Source organism: Bos indicus, chromosome 20 (assembly GCF_029378745.1).
Source record: "Bos indicus isolate NIAB-ARS_2022 breed Sahiwal x Tharparkar chromosome 20, NIAB-ARS_B.indTharparkar_mat_pri_1.0, whole genome shotgun sequence".
Lineage (NCBI taxonomy): Eukaryota > Metazoa > Chordata > Mammalia > Artiodactyla > Bovidae > Bos > Bos indicus.
In genome coordinates, this window is record NC_091779.1 from 19910743 (window position 1) to 19936665 (window position 25923).

At 37.7% G+C, this 25923-nt stretch overlaps 1 protein-coding gene across 20 annotated transcripts in view; it reads left to right on the forward strand.

Annotated features, from left to right (window-relative positions):
- PDE4D (phosphodiesterase 4D) overlaps nucleotides 1-25923 on the forward strand; it is a 1602952-nt gene that overhangs the window by 1299151 nt on the left and 277878 nt on the right. The window contains exon 1 of one of the 20 annotated variants that reach the window (XM_019982753.2): nucleotides 38-726. The exons of the other annotated variants lie outside the window; for them this stretch is intronic. Coding sequence (XP_019838312.1) covers nucleotides 662-726 — 65 coding nt within the window. The 5' untranslated portion in view covers nucleotides 38-661. Of the gene's footprint in view, nucleotides 1-37; nucleotides 727-25923 lie in introns of those variants that run through there. 20 annotated transcript variants of the gene reach the window in all.

A 25923-nucleotide genomic window follows, 5' to 3' on the forward strand; every position in this document is an offset into this window, starting at 1 on the left:
GGTGAGATTGAATGATAGTTCTCATTCACAAAGGCATGGAGTCAGATTCTAATCAGGGGACACAGCGGAAATTACGTTCGCAGGTACAACAGTGAGTCCAGCTCAAGTGTGGAGAGCTTTGTTCCCTCTCTGACTTCTTGGCTCCCCCGAGAGGAGTGTTTTTTTGTGGTCGTCCTGAAATGGAACTTCCCTGACAGCTCTCCGGTGTCGTTACTGTACCTCGCGGTCATTTCTGTTTCCTTTTCTCTAACCTGAGCACTTTTAGACTGTCGGAAACCTTTAATACTGGTATTGTGGAAATGCAAAAGAGATGCGATCAAGTGGCTCTTTCACTCTGTTGGTTACCCTTGTGACCAGATGAAGAATAGATTCAAAATCCAGTTCCTCCCTTGGCAGTGCAAAGCAGAAAACAAACTGTCACTTCCGAACAGCCTGGTGATGGAGTAAATTCAGTATGAAAGAGGAAAAAGCTTCTGTGTTTTAGAAACCTCTCTCTGTTCTGGACTGGGGGCAGAAATTGGATTCCGGGAAATGTGGATTTCTTCAAACAACCTCCTTTGAAAATGGAATATATTTCAAGCCATCTTTGTAGAAACACAGCTGAAATGTATTAATCAGAATTCTTGAAGAGTTTTTTTTTTTTTTTTCTTTTTCCTCCAAAATGAGCATTATCATGAAGCCAAGATCCCGGTCTACAAGTTCCCTGAGGACTTCAGAGGGAGTGTGGTAACGTGCTTTTCTCTCCTGCTTCTCCCCTTCTTTGATTTAAAGATTGACGTAATCGTGGAGTATTTAGTAATTGCTGACGAGGTTCAAGAGTTAGGTATGATGTTAGGGCTTTGTAAGAAAGAGCTCGGTGTCGGTGACACTTTGGCTCTACTTTGTTGCTCGATTTTGTTTACTCTAAAAATAAGGGTGCTCGCACTTTTTTTTTTTTTTTTTTGGTCGTCATGGACCATAGCAATTCATTTGGTGACAAGTTTTAGAAGAGGAAGGAAACCTGCAAAAACCTTGGAAGTTTAGAAAATGAACTTACCATTTTTCACTGTCTGATCTGCCTGCATGTTTTCTTATCTCTCTTACCTGATAGACAAGCAGGCTAGTAGTTAACGATCTTTGCTGTGGTCTTTAGAAGTAGTACTTTACCTTTCAGCACACGAGTATTAAAATAATTAATAATGTTTTACATTTTAATCATATAACCAACTTGAATTTAATTATATGACTAAATGTATATCAAGTTGCTTATCATTCAGGAATCTCCTGTTTTATTTTGTTAATAATGTTCCTTGATAATTTTGTGGGGTTCTTTTTGGTAATTTTAGTGTTTTCATCTTAATAAAAAGTATGTTAACTTCAATTTATTCTAATATTTAGTTCTACGATTTCTTCAGTATTTGATATGGCTGTATGCACATAACCTTAAGGAATAGTTTCTCAATAAGTAACTTTTGTGTCTAATACAGATATTTACAAAAATATTTTTATGGCTGTTTCAGAGGTTAATTTTATTTTATTTATCTTAGTGATTGATTGTAAATATATAAGTAAGCTCATCTTTTTGAAATGGAAAGAATCCTTTAGACAGGAGAATTAAAAGCAATGAGTGAAGGCAGGTGTTGAGGAAAGGCTGGAAGCAAGCAGGTAAGATGCACTACATATAATTATTTGAGCAGGCAGACACACAAATAAATACTTAAATTATTTGTATAGGGAATTCAGTCCACATTTATGAGGTTGGGTTATCATTTGCTGTTATTGTACTGCTGTTTTGTAGGGGACTAGAATCAAGAATTTTCCTGCAGTGGTATTTCTGTGAGTTTTAATAAACTATAGATGCAGATTTGATCTCATATCAATTGTGATTTTTTTAAAAATAAATGAATACATGTGATAAATTCCTCCTTGAATTTATTTAAAGAAAAGGTTGCATCTGCAACTAAACTTGTATGGCTCTTTTATGCCAAATAATAAATACTGGGAAATACTTAGAATCCTTTTATAGTTGCTATAACCAATATAAATCTCTAATATAAATGGGTAATCAGAATTTATAAGTGAATTTTATTCACTTGTGATTTCTGTCCTGCCTATGTGAAAACAGGCTCTTATGCATGAATAAATAGTATTTAACCAACCTATTTGCTGTTTTTGTCTCAAACGCCAGGAGACTTAGCTCCAAATTTAGGATGCAATCAATCAGCAACACTTAGTGCAGTTCAGTGTTCAGCAGCATCGACATCCTTTACTCCTCTGAGGTTATCATAGTCTATTTTTATCCACAACTGTTCTATTTGATTATTCTGTGTTATGTAAGGTCATAAATAGGGCCACAGTTCAAAGTATATGTTTTAAAATATGAATGTGTATATTGTTCCATTTAATTTTAAATAGTTTGAGTAGTGTTTGGTTTAGATGGTGTTTATGTAAGAAGTAAATGCCTCTCTTTATGCTAATGGTCCCTGATGGCACACTATGGAAACCTCCCTCTTACCTCTGTCTTATTAATAATGTAACTGTTTGGGTATATCACTGCTGTCTCTGAATCATTGACCTGAGGTTGTAATCACTGTAGTTATAGTTTAACTGTTTTATTATCCCTTTATCCTTCAATTTCTGTACAACACATCTATTTATATTTTTCTTTTCGGGTTTTACATAATTTATTTATTTATTTATTTATTTTTTTTATTGAAATGAATCTGCCACAGGTATACATGTGTTTTTTTTTTTTTATTTTATATTATTTTTAAACTTTACAAAATTGTATTAGTTTTGCCAAATATCAAAATGAATCCGCCACAGGTATACATGTGTTCCCCATCCTGAACCCTCCTCCCTCCTCCCTCCCCATACCATCCCTCTGGGTCCTCCCAGTGCACTAGCCCCAAGCATCCAGTATCGTGCATCGAACCTGGACTGCAACTCGTTTCATACATGATATTATACATGTTTCAATGCTATTCTCCCAAATCTTCCCACCCTCTCCCTCTCCAACAGAGTCCATAAGACTGTTCTATACATCACACATGTGTGTATATGTGTACACACACACACACACACACATATATATAGATGTTTACTTGATTAACAAAAAAAGCAGCCCTTCGGCTCCCTGTACCTCGGTACACACTTGCCCCCGACAATTCAGTAGGATGGTGTCCTCTCAACCCCCACCCCTAACCCCTTTCCTTTCAGAAACCAAAACCTACTTCATCCTCTTAAGAACTGACTTCCCACTAGAGAGACCAAGTAAATATTCCTTTTTCAGATGATTTTATTTCGTTCTGTGCTTGAGAATACTTTCTTTTGGGAGAATCATCTTTTGCCTTTACTATCTTAATGCTACTTATGTAAATCTTGTTTGTTCCATTGCCCCCTTTTTTCTAAGACTGTCTATTTTCTCTTTGGATGCTTCCGGACAGTTTGCTAATTGCCTTTTGCAAGAACCCAGCGCTTCAGATTACTATTCTTTGGCTTTTTTCCTGTTTCTTTCCAACCACTACCATAAAAAACAATCCACACGAACTTGTTATTTACAGCCCTGACTGAATCCCTTTGAGATACTCACATTTTAAAAGAGGATTTCATGACAAACTCCTAATGATATTATATATCCTTCCTCCTGGTTCATCTGCTTAAATAACAAGCCCTTTACTTACAGTTAAAATTCTATTAATTTCTAAAAACAAGATAAAAATAATCTTGAAATTGATCTGTTTCCTTATTATATAATATTTTAAATATATATAAAGTATTATATAATAAGGATATATACTAGGTTGTTTTTATTTTTTCAATAGGTATATTTATTGACTACCTACTCTGTGCCAGGTTCTAAAAGAATTTAATTGTGGTATTAATCCTTTTGCATTCCTTTAAATGTCTGCTAGAAATTGAGAAAAACATGATCTATATGTTTTCTTATGCTCATACAGTTAATAAAACTAGCAAAATCATTTATTTTGCCTTTCTGTTTCAGTCATTTGGGTAGTAATAGTTCATCTTTAAATTCTCTGTGAGAAAACAAAGAGGCAGTTACATATCCATAAATATTTTAATTTCACATGTCTTCAATTTAGAAATAGTCAGCAGTTATACATTATAATAAAATTATGATTCTGTAGCATTTTACCACTTACAAATATATCCCAGAGATAGTTCTCATTAATCTAACCAAGACTTATATAATTCAATTTAAATGAAAAATAATTATCCTTACAAATATAAATATAGAAAACTTTGATCAATAAAACTGGACTTTGTTCTTTTCTGCTGTTCATTATTTGGCATATACTTGTGATATTTAAGATTGTTCATTGTGTAATCTGGTGGGGAGAAGATGCTATTGTCTAAGATATGCCTGTGAGTCTTTTTATAAAGTAAGTTTTGAAGCAGATTATTAAATATGTAAAATTTTTACTTAGGTTTATAGACATAGAAAATAAGCCCGGAAGGGTGTTTTCCAAGCCTTTAGTAGTGGTTACCTTCTAGGGTAAAAATGGCCAGAATGGAGGCAGGGTGGTTTTCATTCTTCTGAATATATATTCTTTTACTATATGATATGCACTTTTTCATCAAGGAATTATGATACATGATTTTAAATATATTAAAAATATAACTACCATGTGCATTAGCAAACTCATCTTTATCTGTGTAGCCATCTGTATATCTGGTAAACAATAATTGGCTCAGTGTCCAAAATACGGCAAATAAGCATTTCAGTAGTGAGCAGATATAACTTTCTAAAAAACATTGCTTCTCAGATCAATAAATGATTGTTCTTTTCTATTAACTCTATTCTCCTAAAGTTATGAGTTCAGGCTGACTGAGAATTCTTATTTTGGCTTCATGATTATAGTAAAACTACTAACTTTTCTAATTGAAAATAAAAAGATGTAATGACAATAATATTTTGGAGGGAAAATTAGTTTTAACCCCTGGTATCCTAACCTCAACTATTCTCTTTTTTTTTTTCACTTAACTTACATATCTTGAACTGTTGTAAATATTAGTTCTGTGCTCCACTTCATCATGCATTTTTCTAATAATAATATTTCTAGCTTTCATTTTATCGAGTGTCTCTTATAAATGAGAACTCTGTGGAAAATTTTAAATATAGTATCCTGTTTAGTTCTTATAATAATGTTGAAAGGAAGGAGTTGTTAATCCCTATTTTACAGATGAAGAAATGAACCTAAGAGATAAAATAATTTGAACAAGGCACTTTAACTGCTAGGGAGTGCTGAGGTTCAATCCCATGCCTCTCTGCTTCAGAGGCAGTGCTCTTTTTCTTTGGGCTTCCCTGGTAGCTCAGTAGGTAAAGAATTGCCTGCAATGCAGGAGACCTGAGATTCCCTGGAGAAGGACATGGCTAACCAGTCCAGGATTCTTGCCTGGAAAATCCCGTGGATGGAAGAGTCTGGCGGGCTACAGTCTACAGGGTTGCAAAGTGTCGGACGTAACTGAGCGACTAAATCACTACCACCACTATTTTTATAAGTATCACTTTTGATGACTGTCAAATTATCTATCTTGTGAATATAGCAAAGGCACTAAAATATTTGGTAGCTATTGGGTGACTGAAAAGATAAGTTGGAAGTTGACCTTCTGGGGTATGATAGGCCATAAAGTTCCCTGATAGCTCAGTTGGTAGAGAACCTGCCTGCAATGCAGGAGACCCCGGTTCGATTCCTGGGTGGGGAAGATCTGCTGGAGAAGGGATAGGCTACCCACTCCAGTATTCTTGGGCTTCCCTTGTGGCTCAGCTAGTAAAGAATCCACCTGCAATGCGGGAGACCTGGTTTCGATCCCTGGGTTGGGAATATCCCCTGGAGAAAGGAAAGCCTACTCACTCCAGTATTCTGGCCTGGGGAATTCCATGGACTGTATGGTCCATGGGGTCACAAAGAGTCGGGCACTACTGAGCGACTTTCACTTTCAAAGTTTAAGGCTGATGTTGAGCATTGAAAAATAACTATTTGAAAGGGTTTTGTGATTCAGAGAAGGCAATGGCACCCCACTCCAGTACTCTTGCCTGGAAAATTCCATGGATGGAGGAGCCTGGTAGGCTGCAGTCCATGGGGTCGCGAAGAGTCGGACACGACTGAGAGACTTCACTCTCACTTTTCATTTTCAAGCATTGGAGAAGGAAATGGCAACCCACTCCAGTGTTCTTGCCTGGAGAATCCCAGGGACAGGGGAATCTGGTGGGCTTCCATCTATGGGGTCGCCGAGTCGGACACGACTGAAGCGACTTAACAGCAGCGGCAGTAACAAATAAAGTTATCTATTCCCTATTGTAGGAAAATAAAGAGCAAAAGTCAGTGCTTCTCAGTTCTAATAGATCATCTTTCCAATTTTGTTAGAAAGTCTTACTTTGTTCTCTGTAAGATCTGTAAGGCGTCAGGTAAGAAACCAGTTCTCAAACTTTGTATGAAGTTTCATAATGTTTTAACTCAGCTTTGAAAAAGGTACAAAATCTTCCTTCCTGTATCTTTTATCTTACAAGGTTTTGCAAATGGGAAAACAAATGGAACTTGTGTAATTTCTGCCTGTCCAGTTATACAATGTGACTGGACTTAGAGAAGTGACTATTTTCAAAATTGGTTCAGAGCTTTGAACCTGCAATAAATCTTTTTGATCCTATTTTCTAAGTTTGCATCACATCTGGTGATATAGACCTAGAGATAATCCCAGATCTAGAGATAAGCAGCTTTTAGGAAAAGTGGTTAAAATAGCTTGAATATTATTTAAAACATTTTAAATATATATATATATATATATATATATATATGTATATTTTAATGCCAGGGAAGGACAGAGTGGATCACAAATACTCTTTAAAGTCTTAAATTATGAAATTCTAATTCTCAAATCTCTAAATGCCTTGCTCTGTGGTCAAGTTTGGACTAAACTAGGAAGTCTTTTAGAAGAATGGAGAATATAGAAAATTCCAGAACCTGTGGATGCAGTTCTTAGCATAACAGAGGAAATATGAATGTTACGCCTTTATTATCTACCTTCAACCTTCCTAGGCAGTTGGCTCTCGTAGGAGCACCCTGGGTGATAGGTGAGGATGTGAATTGGGGAAGCTAAACTAAGATGCTCTTCAGAATAACAGTGAGAAACAATAAGGGGAAGATTATGGGAAAGATCTGAAGAAGTGTCTAGAGAAATAAGAGGAAGGTCAGAGGGGAGGCTGGAAGGACTTCAGCCCATTCTGAACCAGACACTCGCCATCTGGCACCCTGCCCTGTTTAATCACACTGCCACCTTCCGATAGCAGCTGTAGTAATGAACTTGCGTGTAGCAATGGTTTTTATTTATTTGTTTGTTTCTCCCCTTCATCTCAGGACTAAAAACTTCTGCCAGAGGATAAAGAAAGTCGACTTCAATCCTTTCCATTTCTCTGTTACATGAGGGAGAACAAGAAATTAGAAAACTAGAAACCAGGTGTAGAATATATGCACACTGAGGTGACAATTTCCGAAACTTCCTTACTGGTGAAGTTTTTGATGTTTTACAGCCCACACAGTTCAGACGTTTTGTTTATAGCTAATATTAATCTTCCTTGCTTAAATTTTAACCCGTTTCTTCCTAGTTATCAGGGTAGTGAATCAGTAGATAAGTAGATTCTCCTTTATGGAGTAAAGTGACTTTGTGGTCTTTTTTAATCTTATGTGCTCAATTGGCATCCAACTCTTCGTGACCTCACGAACTGTAGCCTGCCAGTTTCTTCTGTCCATGGGATTTTCCAGGCAAGAATACTGAGTGGGTTACCATTTCCTTCTCCATTTCATTTCATAGTGCAAAACGCTCATTTTGAATTGTAAAGGGGGTGGTACCAGTGTGACTTGTTAAAAGAAATGTTCTGTAAAACATAGTTTCAATGTGTAATTGTTTTCAGGCTTCATGCAAAAGAGCGTTCCCATTGTGTCTGAGTCTCTGTCCTGTTTAAAATACATTCAAGATGAGAAATTCAACTTTCTAAAATGAATATGTATGAAATGTTCATGTATATATGGAATACAGAAAATAACAATTCCTAACATCTGTGATTTCACTTCATTGCAATGTGGTACAGAATTTCTTCTTTGTGTCAGGGGATTTATATGACTGAAACTGTTTTAGTTAGGATAAATTCCTGCAAAATGTGTCAAATTTTAACCAATGGCATTCTGGCAGGCAGGCAACCACTGCTGTGATGTTTCCTCTGCTATAGATGTGTCATAGAACAGCAGGTAACTCTGATTGGCAGCTGGATTACCAGCTAGCTGGGACAGTAGCCCCTAAGTCTACAGTGGTAACCAGAGTGGTGACCATTGTAATGATATGTGTGTGTGTGTTCGTGTTCAGTTATGTCTGACTCTTTGTGACCCCATGGACTGTAGCCCACCAGGCTCCTTTGTTGATGGGATTCACCCTGCAAGAGTGCTGGAGTGGGTTGCCATTTCCTCCTCCAGAGGATCTCCCCAACCCAGGGATCGAACCCACATAACAGATATACAATATTGAGAACCTGCTGTTGGTCAGACACTGGACTTGGTGCTGTACATGATTTAGTTCATTTTATCTTCATAATTACAGGAGATAAAACTCGTAAATCACAGTGCTGAAGAAAACATGGTCTAATTCTAAACCCCATGTTTTTTGTGGTGATGATATTGTTTTTGTTTTATTCAGTTTTCTCCACTGTCTCCACTGCTTTGGTCACTCATGATTCTGCCTCCTAGTATTGCAAAAGTGGTCAGTAGGCTGCTGGTCTATGCCTTTCCTTTCTGTCCTAGATTATTTCAAGGTTCTCTTTTTAACCATGTACAGCTCAAGAACAAATACCTTTTGTATTTGTCTGCCTTCTTTCTCAAGGTGTGCACACAAGTCTTCCACCATGGACCATAGAGATGGATGGAGACGTGGAAGGTGGACTTTGGCCCAGCTTCATTCTCTAGAAATCTAGCTAGTTCTTGATGCATTCAGTTTATTGACCCTCTCCCCCAATCTGACTATAAATTGCAGTTTTCTTCCTCTCTGGCATTTGACCAGCGAGTAGAACCATAAACTCTTGGAAATGAATAGGACCACAGAAAATAACCTATAATCTAATTCTCCCCACCCTGACCCCATTTTTGGAACTGGAAAAGTTTTGCTGGTCTTTAACTTCCAGTCAAATAAGGTCAAGAAAATGGTTAGAAACAATGTCAGTGTTTTTGTGGCAACAGATTTTATTGGAGAAATATTTTTCTTAAAATTCAAACACAAAGTTTGAAGTCAAATAGAGAGCTAAAACTTTGTCAGGTAAATTCGTGAAAGTATTTCCATTTATAATTTGTATGGTTCAGTTCAGTTCAGTCGCTCAGTCATGTCTGACTCTTTGCAACCCCATGAATCACAGCACACCAGGCCTTCCTGTCTATCACCAACTCCCAGAGTTCACCCAGACTCATGTCCATCGAGTCAGTGATGCCATCCAGCCATCTCATCCTCTGTCGTCCCCTTCTTCTCCCACCTCCAATCCCTCCCAGCATCAGAGTCTATTCCAATGAGTCAGCTCTTCGCATGAGGTGGCCAAAGTACTGGAGTTTCAACTTTAGCATCATTCCCTCCAAAGAAATCCCAGGGCTGATCTCCTTCAGAATGGACTGGTTGGATCTCCTTGCAGTCCAAGGGACTCTCAAGAGTCTTCTCCAACACTACAGTTCAAAAGCATCAATTCTTTGGCGCTCAGCTTTCTTCACAGTCCAACTCTCACATCCATACATGACTACTGGAAAAACCATAGCCTTGACTAGACGGACATTTGTTGGCAAAGTAATGTCTCTGCTTTTGAATATGCTATCTAGGTTGGTCATAACTTTTCTTCCAAGGACTAAGAATCTTTTAATTTCATGGCTGCAATCACCATCTGCAGTGATTTTGGAGCCCAAAAAATAAAGTCTGACATTGTTTCTAATGTTTCCCCATCTATTTACCATGAAGTGATGGGACCAGATGCCATGATCTTCATTTTCTGAATGTTGAGCTTTAAGCCAACTTTTTCACTCTCCACTTTCACTTTCATCAAGAGGCTTTTTAGTTCCTCTTCACTTTCTGCCATAAGGGTGGTGTCATCTGCATATCTAAGGTTATTGTATGGTACTTAAATGTAATTCTTAAACTTATGTCTGTGAAGTTAGCTAATATCATGATAATTCTGTCACAACTTCAAAGTTGGATTGAAGGAATATTTATGGAGAGGTATGGAGGTTGAGGTCTCCATGATCTCCTGAAGGAAATTCAAGACAGTGCTTTGTCCAAAGACCTTCGCAGGTAACTAAACTCTGATCAGTAACATTTTTTGGAAGTCACATCGCTTATTAAATTGCCAAAATTCATGTCTTGAAATTGTAACTTTACTCTTCTCTCTTCTCCAAAACATAGTCTCACTGAAGTAAAAATCATGGTAATTGCTATTTACTGAGTGCTTCTGTGACAGATATCAGGCTGTGTGTTTGAAAAGAATTACTCCATCAAGTCTCATTATAAATCCTGTGAGGCACACATTATTATTATTCCTCATTTTCTAGAATAGTGAGGAAAACTTACCTGAGATTGCATGGTAAATAAGAGAATTTCATGGATTCACATACTTTTAAAAATTATTAAATGCTATTATTTTTTTTTTGGCCACACTGTGTAGCATGTAGGATCTTAGTCCCCTGACCAGGGATCGAACCTGTATCCCCTGACTTGGAAGTGCCAGGGAATTCCCGTAATGTTACCTTTAGTAATGCTATATATGTAAATATGTCAGATAAGTTAATTAACTTAATTAAAATTAATTAAAGTCCTTAGCACAGTAGCTGATTCTTTGTATCAGGAAATGTTAGCTTGTATTATGCATTTTTCAAGTTTGTATATTATTGGGACTTTTTAAATCAAGAACTATAAGGTGAAACTGATTCAGTCTATAAGAGCTTATTTTCTGTGAGACAGTCTTCTTGGGACACCTCAAACTGAGTCTTTATACAAAGCTAGGGGTTCTGGATAAATCACACTGTGCTTCAAAGATCTATTCAGGTGGGTCAAAGAATAAATGATATAGAGAAGGTAGCAGAGAAAGAAGTGATCAGTTGGAAGCTAAGATGCTTCTGATTTAGTTATTTAAAAATAGGTCAGAATCCTCTAGGACAGCAGTCCCAGGCAGTGGGTTAATCTCACAGGAAGGGCTTGTTGTTTTTCAGTCAGTAAGTCTGACTCTCTGTGACCCCATGGGCTGCAACACACCAGGCTGCTCTGTCCTCCGCTGTCTCCTAGAGTTTGCTCAAACTCGTGTCCATTGAGTCGGTGATCGATGCTTTGTAACCATCTCATCCTCTGCTGCCCACTTTTTGTTTTGCCTTCAGTCTTTCCCAGCATCAGCATCTTTTCCAGTGAGTTGGCTCTTCACATCAGGTGGCCAAAGTATCAGGAGTTTCAGCTTCAGCCTCAGTCCTTCTAATGAATATTCAGGGTTGATTTCCTTTAGGATTGACTGGTTTGATTTCCTTGCAGTCCAAAAGACTCTCAAGAGTTCTCCAGCACCACAGTTCAGAAGCATCAATTCTTCATTGCTCAGCCTTTTTTATAGTCCAACTCTCACATCCATACATGATTACTGGAAAAACCATAGCTTTGACTATGCAGACCTTTGTTGGCAAAGTGATATCTCTTATTTTTTTCATATGCTGTCTAGGTTTGTCATAGCTTACCTTCCAAGGAGCAAGCATCTTTTAATTTGACGGCTGCAGTCACCATCTGCAGTGATTTTGGAGACCAAGAAAATCAAATCTATCACTGTTTCCAGTTTTTCCGCATCTGTTTTCCGCCATGAAGTGATGGGATGGGATGCAATGATCGTTTTTGTTTTTTTTTTTTTTAATGCTGAATTTCAAGCCAGCTTTATCACTCTTCTCTTTTGCCCTCATCAAGTGGCTCTGTAGTTCTTCACTTTCTGCCACCTGGTGGTTCAGTCTTACTGTACCTCACTGCCAGGCCTTCCCTGTCTTTCCAGATGCCCTGCTCCTCTAGTCCTGACATGCCTTCTGGGTTGTGTAATATACAGATTGTTATCTCCATAGCCTGAGTCTCCTCATCCTTAGCAGGTCCCAGACTGGATAGGACTCCTGTTTATTTTTACTCTGCCATTCTAGCATAGCACAAGCCTCTTTCTCCATCTAGAAAGACAACATGCAAAAAAAGGGGATTTGGTTTGATCAGTTCCTGTGGCCCAGAGTATAGTTTCAGGATGAGCTGAAGAGCATAGAGGCTGGAAATGTAGAAAATGCAGTGGTTTAGTGAGAGCAGCCAATTAGTGTTCCATTGTCTCTGCTCTGTACTTATTTTATTATGAGTAGGTACCAATAAAAAAATGTGGAAAAGCTTTACTTTGTTATAATTAGCAACTGTTCTTTGGGCTAAAAGGTGTGACTGAGGGTGGGGCTCACCACCTTGAGGGAAAAAATTGGGTCACTAAAGATTCCCTGAATCTCTGCTTGAGAAAAATAGTTCCGATTGTTTGTCTGAGTCCTGTTGTTAAAATTGCGTCTAATTGTATATGAATCAGAAAGTGTTTCCATGGTAATGTAAAACACAAAAATATCAGCAGATTTACTGTTAGCAAACATCCCTTTGTAAGTGTTTTTATAATCGGGAAAATCACTTTACATACATAGCCGTGGAATTATACCCTGACTTAGAAATACACATAAAATGTGTCCTTAATTGTAATGTCTTTTTCATGTAAGTAACAAAGGAAATAGACAATCCTCTTTGTTTAAAACCAAGATTGCTAATCATTTTCATCTGTGGCCCATAGTATGGCCACGTGGAAGAATACTGGGAGCTGCACTGAGATTCAGAAAAAGTGCTGCCAACTTTTTTTGCCAACTTTTGCCACCAAAGAGAAGAGGGATATCATGGGGCTGCTTGGCATTTTAGGTGGCCCTGATGGTCTCAAAATAATTCTTTACATTTTAACTCTGCCATTAAATTTGCTCAAAAATTAAGTTGTAGCAAAAGCAGTATTTATATATCCATACAAATCTGTGTGTGTATATTTTAGAAGCTTTGACATGTTTTTGTCATTTGTCACCTATGAAGAATATGTGTACATGTCATAAACCATAACTACTCTTTTTGGATGTTGCAAACTAGAAAAAAAAAGAAAAATTAGTAATTCCTATTATCAGTGGCCACCCTTATAATCACCACCCTGATTAAAAATAATGCTACCAGCAACTCTAAGCCACCTTTGTGGCCCTTTTAGCTACTGCCCACCAGCACGAAGTATAACATCTATCCTGATTTCAAAAAAAAATCACAGAATACTATTTTCTACTTCTGAGTTTTATATAAAATGAATGGATACAGTTGGTACTGTTTTGTGGCTGGTGGGTTTTATTTTCCCTGCCAATTGATGTTTGAGAGTGTATCCCATGTTGATGCAGTTGTGTGTAGTCCATTCATTTCTCACTGATATACAGTTAAGCAAATTTTTGTTTGAAATATAAATTCAGGGTAAAAATACGCTAATTGTTTAGGTCACAGTTTGGTGTTTAGAACTATCAGTTCAGTTCAAAACTGTTGTCAATTTGTAGTAATCATTGGAATACGATTTCACGTGCAAGCTGTTGTTTAGATTCACTCTCAATGGGCATTTCTTCTGGGAAGCTCTCCTGGCCTTCCCATTCAGAATTAAGATGTTCTTCCCTGTGTTCAGGAGACCTGGTCCATTCTCTAGCAAAGCACTTGTCGCATGGCAACAACTGACGCTGTCTTGCCTGCCTGTCCTCAGGGACTGTGAATGGGTTGTAGGGTAGACTGGGTGTTTTCATCTTTGTACCTGGGTACCCAGCACGGTGCCTATCCCAACAGCAGGATTGTGCGTCTGTCTGTTGCATGCAGAGAGAACAAGGAGTGTGTTACACCACCTGGAAAATGTCCCAATCTGTATTTATGTTTAAATTTATTTTAATAGATGGTGCTCTGCTAAGATTTGTACTGAATTGTGAAGGCAGAATTACTCTCTGTGGCGAAGAATTGTAAAGTATCAGATCAGAGAGGATGTTTGCCTGTTTTCCTGTGGCTTTTGCCCTTAGTTTCCCAACTTCATTGGTAATTCCAGTCTCAACACTTCTCCTTATTCCCTCATGAGTCTCCTGTCTATTAATTGAATCCACCTTCCCAGTTTTCCTCAACATTTCTCTTTGCCTGAGTGACCCATCTCAGGACCATCAACTAACCATGAATGGCGTGTGCAGATGCTGATGTATTCTGTACACATTCATCTCCCAGTTGACATACAGTTGACTTTCTCTAGAAGTGAAGTGAAGTCTCTCAGTCGTGTCCGACTCTTTGCCACCTCATGGACTGTAGCCCACCAGGCTCCTCTGTCCATGGGATTTTTCCAGGCATGAATTACTGGAGTGGGTTGCCATTTCCTTCTCAAGGGGATCTTCCCGACCCAGGGATCGAAGCCAGGTCTCCTGCATTGTAGGCAGACGCTTTACCGTCTGGGCTACTTTCTCTAACTCTTTATCAGTTTGGTGTTCTCTTCATCTGAGAGACCTATTTGGGGCAAGAACCACAACCACTGCTTCAGGCTCACTGCAGCTTCATTGTCAGCCTTTTGAAGCAAAACATAGCCACCCCATCAGACAGACTCCATGGCTGGGATGTTAAGTCAGGGACCAAGTGTGGCCTAGAGCCCTAACCTCTGGCCTCCGAAGTCTGGGTGAGCATTCCTTCCTGGATTGTGCACTTTCCCCACTATTAAGTTGCTTTTAGCTTTACCACATTTCTAGACTTACGTTTTTCAGAATACTAAGAAATTAAGTCTTAATCCTTTGTAATTGAGGATTGGTTTTTAGTGTGGTACAAGATCATTTTCTAGCCACTTGACCATGAAATCTGATTCTATAGCTTAAAATGTACTGTTCTTAAAGAAGAGTTTTGTTTCTGTAGAACTTTTATTAGTTGTAAAAATAAAGGTATATTTTTCATTGCTTCACTTAACAATGTTTATTAACTCAGTTCTGCTCCAGGCACCCTGATGGGTCTTAGAGAGATATTAGCCCTCACCTTCATAAAATTCCCTATCCAGTGACTTTCTAAAGTATTCCTGTGAGGTAGAAGATTTCTACTTTTACAGTTTTCTATATCCCTAGGATTTTTTTTTGCTTTTATTATAAAAATACATTTATAGTTTAAAAGTGAGTGGTTGGGTTGCTCTCAAAAATCCAGCAGTGAACAGAATAATTTAAAAACCTGACTACTTGAATTTAGGGTGTGGTAATATGAAATAAATCTGGGATATTTGATTTTTTTAAAACCAAAATATTTTCCCTGAGATTAGAGGAATATGTTCATTCTAGGTAAATTGCTTATTTAATCACCTCCTAACAAGGCTATGTCAGCCAAATTAAATGTTTAAGTTCATTTTATTTAAATAAGCTTTAGAACCAGCAGATTTCTCTCTTATTTAGATGAATTTAGCATTTAATTTTTCAAAGAGAGAGCATATAAACTAGGAAATTTTAATGTATATAGAGAAAGAGAACATGAGAAGGAAAATCAGATAAATAGAAAAAAATGAAGTTTAAACAAAAATAACTCATATTGACATTTGACATAATTTGTCTTATTACCAAAATTTCTGTCTTCACAGGAAATGTGCAGGAGATTCGTTTTTATAGTACCTAGTTAATTTTTTTTTAAATTTTTGAGGACTCTGTTTCACATTAGTGAAAATGAAGGCAAATAAGTTTTTCCTTTCCACAAATGGCCACTACTGGTTTGCTTGCCAGCACTGAGTAAAATAAACTAATTTTACTATTACCATGGTGGAGCGCAGTTATATTCCTTTAAACATCTTGCATAATCCATGGCTTTAACTGCATTAATCTAAATAAGGTCATTTCATCAAATAGAGATCTAATAAGAGCTTTGGAAAGAACTATCAGAGACCAGATTCCATTTAGAAATCAGATGAAAATGGCATTCATGTCCCATTGTTGTTTGGTATAAAGAATTTGCTCTTAAGGATTACAATTGCCATACAAGGGGACCACACAATGGAAAGCCTGCCTACCACCAAAATATCAAATGTTATCGGACTTTCACAGTGAAATGTATTAGTACATGATTCCCACCAAACATATGAACTACTGGTATTTTAGCAGTAGTCCAGTTAGCAATTACAGCAGCTCTGGCTCTATAGTATTAACTAGTTTTGAACTCAGTCTGACATTAGAATCTACCACATTTAGTATACCCTGTCTCTTCAGTGGACTTCCCTGATGGCTCAGATGGGGAAGAATCTGCCTGCAGTGTGAGTAACCTGGGTTCAATCCCTGGGTCTAGAAGATCCCCTGGAGAAGGGAATGGCTACCCACTCCAGTATTCTTGGGGCTTCTCTGGTGGCTTAGATGGTAAAGAATCTGCCTGGATTGTGGGCAGTCCATAAATAACTTTTATATACTTGAGCTGGTAGTCAGAAAAACTATATGATTTTAAACTTTGCAAAGTGTATTTGTAAGATTTTAATTGAATTATAAATTAATTTCTCACTTGAATCTCCTACTTCTCCCAGTATTGTCCCTTTTGTCATCCCTTCTTAAATAAGTCATTTATTTTTTTTTTTTTCACTTGTAGTTTTGTTCTATTGGTGATTTGACTTTCTTTGTCAATTGGTGATCATTTCATGTATAAAGCACAGAGGTTCATTCTTTTAAATTTCACTCATGTGTCATATCCTAATAGTAAAAAATTGCTGGGTACAATAATCTGGGCTGTAGGTTATTTTCTTTCATCATTTTAAGTATGTTTTGCCATTCCCTCCTGGCTTGAAGAGTTTCTATTGAAAGATCAGCTGTTATCCTAATGGGAATTCCCTTGTGTGTTATTTGTTGTTTTTCCCTTGCTGCTTTTAATATTTGTTCTTTGTGTTTGATCTTTGTTAATTTGATTAATATGTGTCTTGGGGTGCTTCGCCTTGGGTTTATCCTGTTTGGGACTCTCTGGGTTTCTTGGACTTGGGTGATTATTTCCTTCCCCATTTTAGGGAAGTTTTCAACTATTATCTCCTCAAGTATTTTCTCATGGTCTTTCTTTTTGTCTTCTTCTTCTGGAACCCCTATGATTCGAATGTTGTAGCATTTAATATTGTCCTGGAGGTCTCTGAGATTGTCCTCATTTCTTTTAATTCGTTTTTCTTTTATCCTCTCTGATTCATTTATTTCTACCATTCTATCTTCTAACTCACTAATCCTATCTTCTGCCTCTGTTAATCTACTATTTGTTGCCTCCAGAGTGTTTTTAATTTCATTTATTGCATTATTCATTATATATTGACTCTTTTTTATTTCTTCTAGGTCCTTGTTAAACCTTTCTTGCATCTTCTCAATCCTTGTCTCCAGGCTATTTATCTGTGATTCCATTTTAGTTTCAAGATTTTGGATCAATTTCACTATCATTATTCGGAATTCCTTATCAGGTAGATTCCCTATCTCTTCCTCTTTTGTTTGGTTTGGTGGGCATTTATCCTGTTCTTTATCTGCTGAGTATTCCTCTGTCTCTTCATCTTGTTTAAATTGCTGAGTTTGGGGTGTCCTTTCTGTATTCTGGCAGTTTGTGGAGTTCTCTTTATTGTGGCGTTTCCTCACTGTGTGTGGGTTTGTACAGGTGGCTTGTCAAGGTTTCCTGGTTAGGGAAGCTTGTGTTGGTGTTCTGGTGGGTGGAGCTGTATTTCTTCTCTCTGGAGTGCAATGAAATGTCCAGTAATGAGTTATGAGATGTCTATAGTTTTGGGGTGACTTTGGGCAGCCTGTATCTTGAAGCTCAGGGCTGTGTTCCTTTGTTGCTGAAGAATTTGCTTGGTATGTCTTGCCCTGGAACTTATTGGCCCTTGTGCGGTGCTTGGTTTCAGTGTCGGTATGGAGGCATTTGATGAGCTCCTGTCAATGAATGTTCCTTGGAGTCAGGAGTTCCCTGGAGTCAGGTTTGGACTTAAGTCTCCTGCTTCCGGTTATCGGTCTTATTTTTACAGTAGTTTCAAAACTTCTCCTTCTATACAGCACCACTGATAAAACATCTACATTAAAGATGAAAAGTTTCTCTATGGTGAGGGTCACTCAGAGAGATTCACAGGGTTACATGGAGAAGAGAAGAGGGAGGAGGGAGTTAGAGGTGACCCAAATGAGATGAGGTGAATCAAGAGTGGAGAGAGTGGGCTAGCCAGTAGTCACTTCCTTATGTGCACTCCACAACTGGACCACTCAGAGATGTTCACGGGGTTATACAGAGAAGAGAAGAAGGAGGAAGGTAACAGAGGTGGCCAGAAGGATAAAAGAGGGGAATGAAAAGGAGGGAGACAGATCCAGCCAGTAATCAGTTCCCTAAGTGTTCTCCACCGTCTGGAACACACAGAAATTCACAGAGTTGGGTAGAGTAGAGAGGGGTTAGGGAGGAGACAGAGGCGACCTGGTGGAGAAAAAGGAGAGTCCAAAGGGAGGGAGAGCAGTCAAGCCAGTAATCTCGCTCCCTAGTGAAAAATGGGTCCTGAAGATTGGGTCCTTAAAGGTACAAAATTGGTAACAAATACATAAAAGCAAAAATTAAAAATCTAGCGTAAAGTTTGGAATTTCAAAAATGCGATGTTAAAGAAAAGAAGAAGGAAAAGAAAGAGAGAAAAAATGAACAAACAAAAACAAACAAGGTCGCGAAAATTATAAAGAAAGTACAGGTACAAAATTGATAACTAATACCAGAAAGCAAAAATTAAAAATCTAGAGTAGAGTTTGGAATTTCAAAAATATGATGTTAAAGAAAAGAAGAAGGAAAAGAAAGAGAGAAAAAACGAACAAACAAAAACAAACAAGGTCGAGAAAATTATAAAGAAAGTACAGGTACAAAATTGATAACTAATACCAGAAAGCAAAAATTAAAAATCTAGAGTAGAGTTTGGAATTTCAAAAATACAATGTTAAAAAAAAAAAAAAAGAAGAAGAAAAATAAAGAGAGAAAACAAACAAACAAATACAAACAATGTCACAAAAATTATAAAGAAAATACAGGTACAAAATTGATATCAAATACCAAAAAGCATAAATTAAAAATCTAGAGTAGAGTTTGGAATTTCAGATATACAATAATAAATGCTGGAGAGGGTGTGGAGAAAAGGGAACCCTCTTGCACTGTTGGTGGGAATGCAAACTAGTACAGCCACTATGGAGAACAGTGTGGAGATTCCTTAAAAAACTGGAAATAGAACTGCCTTATGATCCAGCAATCCCACTGCTGGGCATACACACTGAGGAAACCAGAAGGGAAAGAGACACGTGTACCCCAATGTTCATCGCAGCACTGTTTATAATAGGCAGGACATGGAAGCAACCTAGATGTCCATCAGCAGATGAATGGATAAGAAAGCTGTGGTACATATACACAATGGAGTATTACTCAGCCATTAAAAAGAATACATTTGAATCAGTTCTAATGAGGTGGATGAAACTGGAGCCTATTATACAGAGTGAAGTATGCCAGAAGGAAAAACATAAATACAGTATACTAACGCATATATATGGAATTTAGAAAGATGGTAACAATAACCTGGTGTACGAGACAGCAAAGGAGACACTGACGTATAGAACAGTCTTATGGACTCTGTGGGAGAGGGAGAGGGTGGGAAGATTTGGGAGAATGGCATTGAAACATGTAAAATGTCATGTAAGAGATGAGTTGCCAGTCCAGGTTCGATGCATGATGCTGGATGCTTGGGGCTAGAGCATTGGGACGACCCAGAGGGATGGTATGGGGAGGGAGGAGGGAGGAGGGTTCAGGATGGGGAACACATGTATACCTGTGGCGGATTCATTTTGATGTTTGGCAAAACTAATACAATTATGTAAAGTTTAAAAATAAAATAAAATTAGAAAAAAAAAATAATTATACAACAATAAAATGTATACCATAATAAAAAAAAATTGCTGAAGTTTCCAATAATCAAAGCAAAATTTTAGATGATTTCCTTTGATAAACTATATAATTTGTTTGAAGTACCAAACCTGTTTGCTTCCATGATCCTTGTCCTTTATAGGTCTTTGTTTCTAGTTTATCTTTACACAGGAGGTGGGTAAAGTACAAATACAGACCTCCATGTGCAAACCTGGGCTTCCCCACAGTTATAAAGTACCAAATTCCCTCGGTGCCGGTCCCTCGAGGCACTGCATGTTCACTCAGTTGCTTCCTGAATATTGCATAAGTGTAACCAACTCTGTAAATTTCAAATTCATAGAAAGAAGCTCTAGCCTTCAAGGCAAAAAACTTAATTGAATATCAAATGAACACCTTTTGTTCTCTGAACTATTTCTAAGTAAAAGTTGCTTTAAAATCCTCTTTGATTTTCTGTATTCTTTAGGGCCCAAGTTGGACTGTCCACCTATTTGGAGAGAAGAAAACCAAACAAACAACAAAAAACCTCTCAGGAAAATCTTTTTAAATGTATGAGCATCTATTCTGGCTATTCTGATAAAGAAATGATAGTGCCTTGCTTATCAACTCATGTTGAAACTTTTGATTTCCTATAAAATTTGTTGGGAAAGGAAGTTAAATCCATGAAAACTTCTGTTGAGTTTGATCTCAATCCTAGCAATTTCTGATTTAGGTTAAGTGTCCTGAATAAATGCAAACATGCTGGTGGGGAGAAAGAAATACTCCTTGTAATAAATGAATTATGAGTAATAGGAGTAATAGAAAATAAAGGCTGGCCCCTCAAAATAATTCTGATGACTTACAAGAGATTTTGGGGAGTGACTCTGAGTAACTCTCAGTTGGTTTTACTGGTTGGTGGGTCAATGGAAAGTTATGCTGCCTGTAAAAATATCTGGAATCTTTGAGAGAAAGTCATTTCCCCCCCCTTAGTTATCTAAGAAAACCTTTATCTGTTTTATAGAAAGAAATCAAAAGCACTTAAGCTTCCAGCACCAGGAATAGATTCATTTTTGTCTTCCTTGTGAGAGTTAATGGCTAGTTTTAAACCTTGAGATCACTTTGATGCTAGACCTTATCTGCTTGACTGCATTCAAAGAACTTGTATTTCTTTAGACCTTAGGAAAATACAGGACGTGGTACCATAGAGCTGAAACTCAGAGGCAGTTTGCAATTGCTAACAATAGAGATGGGGAGAGGTAGGGAGCGTCCTGAAGTCAGGTCAAATTCAAAACTAGGCTCCTCCAGTTACAAGCAGGGTGATCTTGTACGTGGGGAAAAATAATCCTTGGAGTTCCTAGAGAGGTTGAATGAAGGACATCTTAGAAAGTATTTACTTGGCACAGAAATCAAATAAGTGTTAGTTTATTAATTTTCAGAGGGGAAAACTCCTAATCATGTTTTTGTGTTTATGTTCTCATGTTAGTTTTCATTTTAGTTTTGGCTCAAGTTACTCTTAAACACAAGTTACTGTTTTAGGATGTAAGAATTTGACCATTTAACAAAATGATAGTATAAGATATAACACGTATATGACATTTCACGAGTAAAAGAGCAATGGAAATTTTACTGAAAAAAAAGTATTAACAGCTCTAAATAAAATCTAATTATTGTTTAATTTGAAGATTAATACATGTAAATCTTGGGTTAATCTAAACTTATTATTCTGTTAAATAAATTTTCATGCATATGGAATAAATCAACCTCACTTATAGCTAAATCTAGATTGAAACCTTCTTTGACATAGCTCTGTTAAAAATAGATATCATTTTCTAAATATTACAGTATTTAGAAATATGTTACTTTTTCTATTCTTAAACATACATAAGTTACATTCTAATAGTGGTCTACAGTGATGTCACAAGAAGATTAGAGATATAAAATGCTTTTTTATTTAAAAAGTATAGTTCAGACAGACTATATGCTTAGGATAGTTTGCTCTAGTTTTGTGTCGGGGAGTTTCTATATCCATTGAGTTGGATGGACATGAATTTGAGCAAACTCCAGGAGTTAGTGGGGGACAGGGGAGCCTGGCGTGCCTCAGTCCATGGAGTCACAAAATCAGACATGACTTAGTGACCAAACAACAACAGCAACAAAGTTTCTATGTATTCCTGTAAAGACAAATGCATGTTTGATTTTTGACATATGCCAGGCATTGAGGATACATCCATGCGTCCCTCACTTCATGGAGCTTATGGAGTAAAAATAATTATGTTTAATAATTATTTTTACTCCATAAGCTTGATGAAGAGAGGGAGACACCAGTACATCCCAGGGCTTAGGGTTAAGAACTCACCTGCCAGTGCAGGAGACACGAGTTTGATACATTGGTTGGCAAGATCTCCTGGAGGAGGCCATGGCAACCCACTCCAGTATTCTTGCCTGGAGAATTCCATGGACAGAGGAGCCTGGCAGGCGACAGTCCATGGGGTCACAAAGAGTCAGACACGACTGAAGCGACTGAGCATGTATGCAACAAATAAAATGATTCCCAATATGGTAAGTCCAGTGAAGAGAATACTACACAAAAGGCTGAATTAACGTGTGTGTGTTTCTTGGAGATGTACTTTCTTTGAGTGGTCAGGGAAGCTAAGAACGTGAAGGAACCAGTTGAGCAAAGCGATGGGAGAAGAAGATTACAGCATTTATATGGCTCTCACATCCGAATTTCCAGTGGAAGTTGGAAATCTTAAAATGATGGGTTCCCTATATCCTTGGTGTTGATCTTTGGCTGGGTTGTTTTCTACATGTTCCTGAGCCTAACCTCTGGTATTGGAATGTTCTTGAGAGTCTTGGAGGGCAGAGGTCAAAGAAAGTGAACTTCACTTAGGGATGGAAAGAAAGCCTTCTGGAGTAAAAGGATGCCATGCAGCTGCACCTTTCTTTTCTTGATACAAAGTTTATGAGCCTCCCAAGTAGCAAGTAGACTTGCTAGAGTTGCAAAGCATTTTTTATTAGGCTTAAGATTCTCATTGATTTTCAATGCCTCACAGGAATCACTGAGAACTACTTAGCCCTTTGATCACCCTTAAAACATAACACTAGCATCTGTGTTTTCTTTTTTTTTTAATTTAATTTTATTTTTTAACTTTACAATATTGTATTGGTTTTGCCATATATCAAAATGAATCCGCCACAGGTATACATGTGTTCCCCATCCTGACCCCTCCTCCCCGCTCCCCCCTCCCCATACCATCCCTCTGGGTCGTCCCAGTGCACCAGCCCATCAGCACCATCTGTGTTTTCTAATCTCAAATTTACTTCTATTTTAGATAGCATGTCACCCACTAGGGCAAGCCATATTGAATTTTCTCTGCCTGTGAGTACCTAGATTTCAGTGTTCTAATACCTCTATTGGCTTAGTTTAGTTAAGGTTTGAATCCGAAATGTAGTTGATGAATAGATATATGTGTTTTTAAAAAAAAAATGATTCTAGCAACTTGCTAGAGTAATCTTTGCAGAGGATATAATTTGGCCTTCAGCTGATGGGAGGGTGTGCCCCCTGTGACAATATGAATGGTGAAAAAGACAGAAGTTCTATATGGCAAGACTGCTTGAGACATATGTCATTTTTTTCCCCTTGAATTCCTCAGTAGTTCATGAATGGGCTCTATCAGCTCCAGACAACAAGCACACTGAAACCCGTCACAAATCAGAAAACAACAAAATAATGACAAAAGCAACAATAACAACCAAAAATAAGTTAATTAAGGGTTTAGTGTGAAATATAGGATATTGGATTCTTTTTTATTGGAGTATAATTGCTTTATAGTGTTATGTTTCTGCTGTACAACAAAGTGAATCAGCTATATGCATACTTACATCCCCTCGATTTTGGATCTTACTGCCCACCCCCATGCCACCCATTTAGGTCATCACAGAGCACTGAGCTGAGCTCCCTGTGCTATAGAGTATGTTCTCACTATCTATGTGTCTTACATATGGTACTTTTATTTATGTCAAACCTAATATTTTACATACGGTACTTGTGTTTATATCAAACCTAATCTCCTAATTCACTCCACCCTCCCCTCCTCCCACCATGCCCACATGTCTTTTCTCTGTGTCTCTGTTCCTAGCATGCTAAGTCACTTCAGTCGTGTCCGACTCTGTGCAACCCCATAGACGGAAGCCCACCAGGCTCCCCCGTCCCTGGGATTCTCCAGGCAAGAGCACTGGAGTGGGTTGCCATTTCCTTCTCCAATGCATGAAAGTGAAAAGTGAAAGTGAAGTCGGTCAGTCATGTCCGACTCCTAGCAACCCCATGGACTGCGGCCTACCAGGCTCCTCCATCCAGGGGATTTTCTAGGCAAGAGCACTGGAGTGAGGTGCCATTGCCTTCCTGGATTCCTAGCATATTGCATTCTAATTCTTTTGACAACCTAATGTCTGTTAAAGATGTATGTGTAACTTTTTGTTACTGTCGACCATAAAAGTTTGTTAGTTAGTATCTACCATTCCTTGACCATAGGGAATAACAGTTTCCTTTGCTCAGATACCTCTATTTAGAGGTGATAATGCAGCTTAAGGAGACCCACTCAAAAACAACTCCAAAATGAGCCAGAGAGAGTGGAAGGAAGAAAAGAGGAGAATGAATGCCTCCAAACATAGCCCTGTGTTTCATGGACACTCAGAAATCTTTCTGCACCATCAGAACTTCACAGAATGACATTACACCCAATTTACTGCTGCCCTGGAGTGTTCCATTTCTTTTGATGACGGTTTTGCCTTAGAATTTAAATAGTCTAATCAGATTTTGACAGTTGATGTTTATCTTAATTGAAACAGATTCTCTTCATCCTTTTGCTGTTAGACTCCTACTTGGAGGCTGAAAGGTCACTTTAAATGGGCACGGCATGTGGGAAACCGCATAATGAATTCAAATAAATTCATGTCTATTAAAAGGAGTTCTCTCTTGCTCAAGTTTCAGAGCTTATGTAGAATAAGCCAGTTGGGTTTTGTCTTAATTTCTTTTCAAAGGAGCTTATTGTGCTTCTTCTTTAATGCTCTCATAACAGAAAATGGGAAAATTGTCAATTTTCATTTAATCTTATTCAGAAGAATGGGTTTTGCTCAAGTGATTATGCTTATTTAAACTGAGTTTTTATAGCTGCTGCAGCTGTCAACAAATTTAAGAGGTATACTTTGGTTACATTGTTTAAGGTTTCTTTATATTGTGTATCTTTAATGTATCAACTCCACTCTTAAAATTTTTTCTAGCTGTTGGCCTGTGTAAAAGTGCAAAAATATATGTATAAAAATGTTCTACAGCAAATTTTATAATAGAAAACTAGAAATAGCCTACATGTCAATTAGTATAGGGCTCATTTAACAATTTTGTATAACATTAATGAGATACTGTGTAGCTGTGAGGAATGTCTCATATACTGGTATAGAATTATCTGTAGGTAATGTTTACTATTAATTACTATTACTGTCATAATTTGGAAAAATGGTACTCATACTCAGAGTTCTTCACTCATTAATCTTCTTTGGGTATCCCTTAAAGTTTATGTAAAAGCAAACAGTGAAATCCCCCTTTTACACAAAAAGAAGCATTGTCTACCTGGTCACTGTCCTGAAGCTTCCGTTTTTCACTTCCCAACGCATTGGTACATGGAGAGGCTTCTTGCTTTTATTTTTGAAGGAAATTTATTGAGGTATAATTCACATGCCATACTAATCCCTCATTAAAATTATATAGCTAATGAATTATTAGTATATTCACAGAGTTGTGCAATAACACAGTTCATTGCGGTATATTTTATCACCCTGGAAGAAACCCAGTTCCCCACGGCTGTCACCCTTCCACGTGACCTGCTCTACTCCTAGCCCTACTGCTGCTGCTGCTGCTGCTAAGTCGCGTCAGTTGTGTCCAACTCTGTGTGACCCCATAGATGTCAGCCCATCAGGCTC